General features: G+C 44.2%; 1 protein-coding gene across 1 annotated transcript; it reads right to left on the bottom strand.

Annotated features, from left to right (window-relative positions):
- Nucleotides 1-3,026: 3,026 nt before the first annotated feature.
- Nucleotides 3,027-6,274, bottom strand: MTERF1 (mitochondrial transcription termination factor 1). The gene is made up of 3 exons (XM_088443847.1): nt 6,124-6,274; nt 5,520-5,592; nt 3,027-4,766 (listed from the first exon to the last, which is right to left on the bottom strand). Exon 3 carries the CDS (start codon nt 4,746-4,748, stop codon nt 3,573-3,575), a length of 1,176 nt encoding a protein of 391 aa, XP_088299973.1. The 5' UTR covers nt 4,749-4,766; nt 5,520-5,592; nt 6,124-6,274; the 3' UTR covers nt 3,027-3,572.
- Between the last annotated feature and the right edge of the window lie 1,905 nt (nt 6,275-8,179).

The following is an 8,179-nucleotide window of genomic DNA, read 5'->3' as shown; positions in this document are numbered from 1 at the left end:
GGAAGTAACCAAGTCCCCAAAAATATAAAGACAAGTTGCATCTAAGCAGTCACCTCAAGACCACTACTATGCCAGCACTCAAAGCTTTTGGGGTTTATCTTTAGTAAGATTAATTCTACAGGGTTGAGTATGGGATCCCGGCGGTCAGAATCTCAATGCCGGCATCCCGACAGGGTTAGGACACCAACACCTGTCAGTCGGTATTCTAACCCTCTCCCCCTAGTGCCTAAACCTAACCTCCCCCTCCCCTAAACCAAACCCTCCCCCTTAGTGCCTAACCTTAACCCACCCCCTCGCTACTTACCTTCGGGGTGCCAAGATTCTAAGGTGACGGGATTCCGGCGCCAGCATTCTAAGCACCGGAATTCCCGTGGTTAGGATTAGGACTGTATCCCCATTCTAACACCCTGCACCTATCACAACTCACGCAGTTCCTCTTTCCTGCCTGGGGTGTCGCCCTCTGCTCTGGTGCTTCTAGCACACTCAGCTGATACAACAAACTGCTGAGATGCGCACCAGAGTATCCTAGAAGCATCAGAGAGCAACACCAGGGGTGTATCTATAATGGGTGCAGGGTGTGCGGGGAATACGGGCCCCGCACCGCACACCCTGCACCCATATTACTTACCGCTCCGGAGTCCCACGTCGGAGCGGGGGTCCGGCGCTGTAAAACGACTGGAAAATGGCCACGGCGGCCATTTTCTCGTCATTTGCGAATGCGCAGTACAGGGAAAATGGCCGCCGCTGCAATTTTCCCGGTGACCTGTGCCTACACTATAGACTCTGGGCAGACTCTAGTGCTCAGAGTCTATAACTCCGGCGCTGGCCGCGCACAGCTCAGTGCGCTGCAGGGCGGAGAGGAGGGCGCCTGTGTCGGAGACTGCACACGGGCCCCCTCCTCTCTAGAAACGCCCCTTAGCAACACCCCAGGCAGGAAAGAGGGACTGCACGGGTTGTAATAGGTGCAGGGTGCTAGAATGAACATTAGTTTAATCTAGACAACATGTCCAAGAACGTCATTCTTACTGGTGTACACAACACATTTATCACGTCTCCCTACATTCTGCAGCCAGAATATCCACAATGCCAATGTGTTTTTGCAATTATTAATAATGCCCTCTTACCACCATGAGGCGCTCCAAGAGATGACCACCTGCATAAACTCAGACCACTTATCACTTTCTTACCTGCTACACTTGCAGAGATTTAAACCCACCCAATGGAAATATTCTCATTGACAGATTTCTTGTTCCTGTCAAATAACTGGGCTAAGTATGGCGTAAACCAGGTCAGATCCACATTGAGGGTTTTATTTATGAAGCTCCTTGGCGGGTCTGACCTCAAAATGTAAAGCGGCACTAACAATAAGTACAAAACACACATTATTACTGCCACTTAAAATTTTAGAGGTACAAGCCTCCAAGCAGTGGCGTCTTTGTAAATGTTCCAGGGTGCCAGGGGGCCAATGGGAGACGATTATAAGACACAGAAACTTAAATGTATCACAAGTATTGTCTTTGGAAGATATCGGAGGATCCTCCGATTCGTTTGGATTTGTAAGGTGATTTTGCCTTCCCCCATGGCTCCCTGGTCCAGCGGCCGCGCTCCTTTTTATTTTATTTTCAAGGTCTCCTCGATTAGTACAGTTCCTCTTTCCTGCCTGGGGTGTCGCTCTCTGCTCTGGTGCTTCTAGCACACTCGCTTATGCAACAAACTGCTGTGATACAGACCAGAGTGTACTAGAAGCACCATAGCAGAGAGTGACACCCCAGGCAGGAAAGCGGAACTGCACGGGTTCTGACAGGTGCAGGGTACTACAATGAACACTGCACACTTGATACATGGCACATTTACTAAGTGATGCAGGAAACCGAAATCTGCAATACCAAAGCAAAGTATTTTGCTCTGAATTTAAGTTTTAAATTTCCAGCTTACACACGCTGATAAGCGTCGACTTTTGCAATCCCCTGCTTCATACATTTACCCCAAGGAGTCATAGTAGACATGCTAGCATAGTCACTTTTACTCTTACAAAACAATAATGAACAAAATAATCACTGTATACAAATGTAGGCATATCCTGGTGATTAACATGGGGTAATGGGTTGAGGTTATGAAATATTTTAGGGTGTATTTGTTTTACTGCGGAATTTACAGTGAAGGAAAACAAGTGGAATGAGCGCACTCAGCTAATTCAGACAAGAGATAAAACATACGCCTTGTACCCTGTGCACGGAAGTAGGCCCTTCTCAAAATTGTTCAACGTGTGTACAGACATCATATTACTGAAATGGAGCATTTATGGGGAAACAAAACACAGCATTTTACGATTATTGCTATACATGTAGACCAGTGCTTCTCAACGATAGTGCTCAGGAAACCCCAACAGTGCATGTTTTCCAGATCTCCCCACAGAATCACCAATGAAATAATTATCACCATCTGTGGATCTTTCAAAAGGTGTCAGTCAATAATGAATATACCTGTGCTGCAGCTTGGAGTATGGAAAACATGCACTGCAAGGGGGTAAACCCTATTAGCCACGCATTCCATTGCGGAAAGAGTATCTCCGAAACTGCGGCTTTTTGTGCGAGTCTGGTGTAAGAACAGCCCACGACGGGGTGGAGAGTTTTGATGCCATTGCCAACATTTCTACACCGTTGAAACAGCAACTTACCCAACAATGAATAGAACGGACCCCATAGAGTCTCCTGAGAATGGGAGTTGGGAAACAATGCTAAACTAATATCCCTGGAAGGCATACTTTTCTAGATGGTATCATTTTGGTAGAATTTTGAATACTTTTTTTTTTAATAATAGAACGTATGCTCATAGACACAATGCACTCCATTGGTTCCTGGGCACTGCCATGCTTCCATCCACCTATTAATACATTGTATTTCCATACAGGTGAGAAGCTCAGATTGTATTTGTGGGGTGTTTCAACTGCTGTATGGTTCATTAAAAGAAAAAAAAAAAAAAAAATTATAAAATATATATATATATATATATATATATATATATATAGCGAAAGCTATTATGCAACAAGTGTTCTATATATTACTTGGGATATCTACTAGACGGCAGATTTTCGAGACCGCAATTTGTCGGCAGTTCTGGCCGCAGAAGTTAAAACAACAGTAATATGAAATTTATGAAATACCACTAGTTTTGCATTTAACATAACTGCAGTTTTAAATCCTGCAGCCAGAAACGCCAACAAACTCTGCTTAGCAAATATACCCTTCGGAATTTCAGCGTTGGCCTTTGAAGTCATGGGTTGGGAAATATAAAGTGTTTTGGAGATTTTAAATATACACTTTTGTTTCTAGACCATATAACATAATATAATGGGCCTCTGTAATCAAACTAAATTAAATACACTTTGGGTCTTTTATGTAGCAGATCAAGCTATTCTTACAGGTGAAATAATGAGGGGATATTTTCACATCTTCCTTGTGGGTAAACCAAAAAAATATAAGAGCAACTGTCAAACTGCTGCATCCAGGTAACTAACTTAAAGATGCACTAAGCCGTGGAGAGCGATAAAGTGTGGTAAGCAGAAGACACTACTATTGTCCATCAGTTACCTCTAGCGACACAGAACTGCACAGCTGCTCCAGCTTAGAAGTGTACCTTGAGGAGCACAGATTCAGAACGCCAAGCCCAGAGGACTTGAAGTCATAACCGTATTTGGACAGGTCCTTAATTTTTCTTTCGATGCGTTTTATCCCCATGGATAGTACATTAGGGGTGTTAAGGATCTCCCTAGTTTCGATGCCACATTCCAGAAGCAGATTGACCTTGTCGGCAAAGTTTTTGGGAGTTATCAGGAGGACTTTGGGATACCTGAAAATATACTGGGTTATCTCGGCTTCCGAGAAGCCCAAGGCTTGCAGTGTTTCATGGGCACTTTTAAAGTTATTTTCAAAATAAGTGTAGCTGAGGCTGAGAAGGTGAGCTCCATCAGACTGGATCCATAGCAGGAGAACAGTTTTATCCAATTTCATAAGGTACTCAATTGCTTCCATGTTGGAAGTGATGCGCTTGATACTTCGGGTTAAAATGTAAATATTTTGTGCAATGATCTGTTGAACAAACTCATCATAGTTCTCCCCACCCAGGTTTGCGCAAAGTTGCTGTAAGAAGAATACTTTCTGTTTGTTCAGTTGGACACTGTTGGAGAACGTTCGTGGGGCCTTGGCCATCAACTGGTTTAGAATCTTGGAGGACAAGCCGAGAGACCGGAAAAAAATAATGTTCTTCTCTAAGTTGTCAATGTTGACGGTTCGGAAGAAGGACTCCGGAGATCGGTTCACGACACTTAGGACCGCAGAGTCCGTATCCAGAACACTTTTCCAAACGTCCCACAGATCACGCAAGACTTCATAGTTGTGACCGATTGCGCGCGGGTACCTGGAAATGATGCTCCCCACCATTTGCACGCTAGCTCCTTTTCCCAGGAGAAATTCCTGGAGAATGCGCTCGTACGTGATTGGCCTCCTGAGAATAAACGACTCACGTTTCATAGTCTTTGTAATGTCAACCCCCATGAGCTGAAGGTTCCTCAGCAGGCTCTCATTCTCCCTGGATGCCTTGTCTTTCCTGCTTAGGTACTGTGCAGGCTGCGTGTAGAATCGTCCCCACAGCACTCTGGCAAGTACTGGGTTTGCAACACCTTTCCGACATGTACCTTTTACGCGTGTCACACAATAAGTTGTTGTGTAAATCAGTATTACCAGAGCCATAATTCACAGTTTATTTTCCTACATTTAAATGGGAGAAAAAAATAAAAATAGTATTTGAATTCTAAATTATATATATTATATATATATATATATATATATATATATATATATATATATTTTATATAGAAACAAAATGAAACTATAATAAAATGGTAAAAATGCAGTAAGAATAACACTCTACATCAGTGACTCTCAGTCAGTCCTCAGGACACCAAACAGTTCAGTTTCCAGGACACCTAGCAGGTGCACAGGTGTAGTCATTACTCAGACATTTTACAAGATCCACAGGTGGAGCTAATTATTTCACTTGTGATTCTTTGAGGAGACCTGGAAAACATGCACTGTTTGGGGTCCTGAGAGCTGAGTTTGAGAACCTGTGCTCTACAAGTATTTAAGAAATAAGCTCTCCGGCCTCACAAGATAGGCGCAGGGGCGCCAAAAGGGGGCCTTGTATAAAGTACCCAGGCCTCTCCAGAGGCTCGGGCTGAAGCATTGTTACACTCCTTCAGACTCTGATCAAAATTAGGTTATCACACTTGCAGGAGGGGGTGAGTGACTGAGGTGAGCCATTTATTTACTGCTTATAATATATATATATATAATATATATATACACACACACACCTTTTAGCAGTTGGTGCAATAAATACTAGGTAGTGTATAGATCCCCTTCACACAATAAGAGCTCACCAGACCATATAGAATATTGTAGATCATACATGCTTGTATAGGTCAAAATGTTGCACGAAGGCAATAAATGATATAATCTTACCTGACTGATTACATGCAGATAGAAATGGATCTACGTAGTTTCTTCAGAATACTGACATATCCAATGATTTATGCTGAAAGAAAACAGAATGTCAGCACAGTCAGGCAGGACACAGGCAATGGCTCCAGTCAGGCAGGACACAGGCAATGGCTCCAGTCAGGCAGGACACAGGCAATGGCTCCAGTCAGGCAGGACACAGGCAATGGCTCCAGTCAGGCAGGACACAGGCAATGGCTCCAGTCAGGCAGGACACAGGCAATGGCTCCAGTCAGGCAGGACACAGGCAATGGCTCCAGTCAGGCAGGACACAGGCAATGGCTCCTGTCAGGCAGGACACAGGCAATGCCTCTAGTCAGGCAGGACACAGGCAATGCCTCCACACAGGCCGGACACAGGCAATGCCTCCACACAGGCAGGACACAGGCAATGCCTCCACACAGGCAGGACACAGGCAATGCCTCCACACAGGCAGGACACAGGCAATGCCTCCACACAGGCAGGACACATGCAATGCCTCCACACAGGCAGGACACAGGCAATGCATGCAGTCAGGCAGGACATCACTGCACCTACACAAGCTGATATAATAAAAAAAAAAAGTTACCCTTCGCCTCTTTTCCCTTCTAGCACAGAGCTGTATAGTGCAGGTGAGATATGGGGAGTAATAATCCCGACCACACCGACATAAACACAACTGAGGGCAAACACATGATCTTCCCTTCCCCATGCGTCCCATGTGCACTCTACTTCCTGCTGGTGTCATGTAACAAGTCTTGCGATTGGCTCATCTTCTCCGCTCTGTGATTGGCCGTGTCCGCTTACAGTGTCTCAGTCAGTCGTCTCTATAGTAACTGCAGTGTAGGCGGACCAGACACAGACAACGGTATTCTCTCCAGTCTCTTGCTGACTGGCCGGGCGTGCTGGGACTTATAGTTCCATAACAACCGGAGAGCCACAGACTGCCAAAGCCTGGCTTCAGCTGTGCATATAATCTCAGTCACCACAAGGACAGCTGTTTCATACTAATTATATAAAACAGCATGTACAAAAAAATATCAATGTGGCTTTTTATACTTTTTGTTTTTAAATAGTGTTAATAATGCAAAATGACATTATATACATCAATTTAAAAAAGAATATAAAAGCACATCTGTGCCATACTTGCCAACTGTCCCTCATTGTCAGGGAGACTCCCTGAATAGCAATCTCCCTGACTCCCCAAAGAGTATGTAGGGGGTAAATTTACGGTTGGCTGTATTTCCCCTTCGTGCTAGGGACCTGGGAGTGATGTGAGTTAGGGGCAGAAGTGCAGTTCCTGCCCATGACAGCCAGCTAAAGAAGTAGTTTGCCCCACTTAAACAAGTTTGTTGTCCCCTCGCGGGCTCGCTTCGGGCACGGTGGCTCGCTGCGCTCTCCACATGGTTATATTCCCTCTCTATGCCCACTTGGATGGCAGGGAATGACGCTGTACACTGGCTGATGACGTCATTGTCCTCTCCGTGAAGGGGACCGTAAATTTACTAAAGTCAGAGGTTTTAGAAGTGGAGATGTTGCCCATAGCAACCAATCAGATTCTAGCTATTATCTTTTAGAATGTGCTAGTATAATGTTAAGTACAGTAGAATCTGATTGGTTACTATGGGCAACATCTACACTTCTAAAAACTCTCACTAGGTAAATATACCCCTAGCAATCTCCCTGATTGCACCTTACCCCCATTATGTAGCAAAACAGATATTTACTGTACAGTCAAATGGGATCATTAGTATAATTTCCCTGCATTAGTTATAAGGCACAATGATCCCTATGGAGAAAAAAACAATATCGTATGTAGGGCGCTATTAGAATCACTCTAGATGTGTTTTAGTGAAAAATAGATAGTTTAAAAAAACATATATAAAATATTTTTTATTGCAAATTAATATATTATTCACACTCTAAAATTGCTGCCATATACCAGAGTAGTCTCTCTTTTTTATCTATAATTTATAGATATCACACATGCGCCTTTATCGCTTCATCTTTTGTACATGTACAATGATCCCTATGGCTACATGCATTTTCTGAAAAGTATCAGTGTGTTTTCATCAACAAATATGTCTTACTAACTGCTTTGGGGCTCATTTACATTTGGATATAAATCCATTTTATGACATGCCTCTCAGATGTAGCAGTACACACCCACTTTAACACGTGCTCATATCATACTTGCCGACATTCAGGGGGGGCAGGACACTGTATTGGGGGCGTGGCCGCTCAATCTCTTCATCGCGGCCCTCCCCTTCTTCACAATGTCAAAATGAAAGGCATTGTGAAGCAGGGGGCGGGGCCACGATGACACGATTCAGCATGAATCGCATCACCGCCATCCTCCCGCTTATGGGATTTCTGTCATTAGTGCGGGGGGGGGTCGGATGGGTCGGCGGTAGCCGGGAACGGCACCCGACATTCGGGAGGCTCCCGGCCAAATCGGGAGGGTAGGCAAGCCTGGCTCATAGGTGTTGTTTTCACAATCTCCCTGAACTGCATTTTCAAAAGTAGGCAAGTATGATCAAAGTGCATTTGAAACCATTATTTTTTATTTGAATCTCTTTATTTAGAATAGTTGACATAAGAAACAGTATACCAAAGATCAAATGCAAAACAGACAACCAGGGCCG

This window comes from Taudactylus pleione, unplaced genomic scaffold, assembly GCF_031769625.1.
Source record: "Taudactylus pleione unplaced genomic scaffold, aTauple2 ptg000335l, whole genome shotgun sequence".
In the NCBI taxonomy this organism is placed as follows: Eukaryota; Metazoa; Chordata; class Amphibia; order Anura; family Myobatrachidae; genus Taudactylus; species Taudactylus pleione.
Note: the sequence above shows the minus strand (reverse complement) of the source record. Positions and strands in the feature narration are given on the sequence as shown.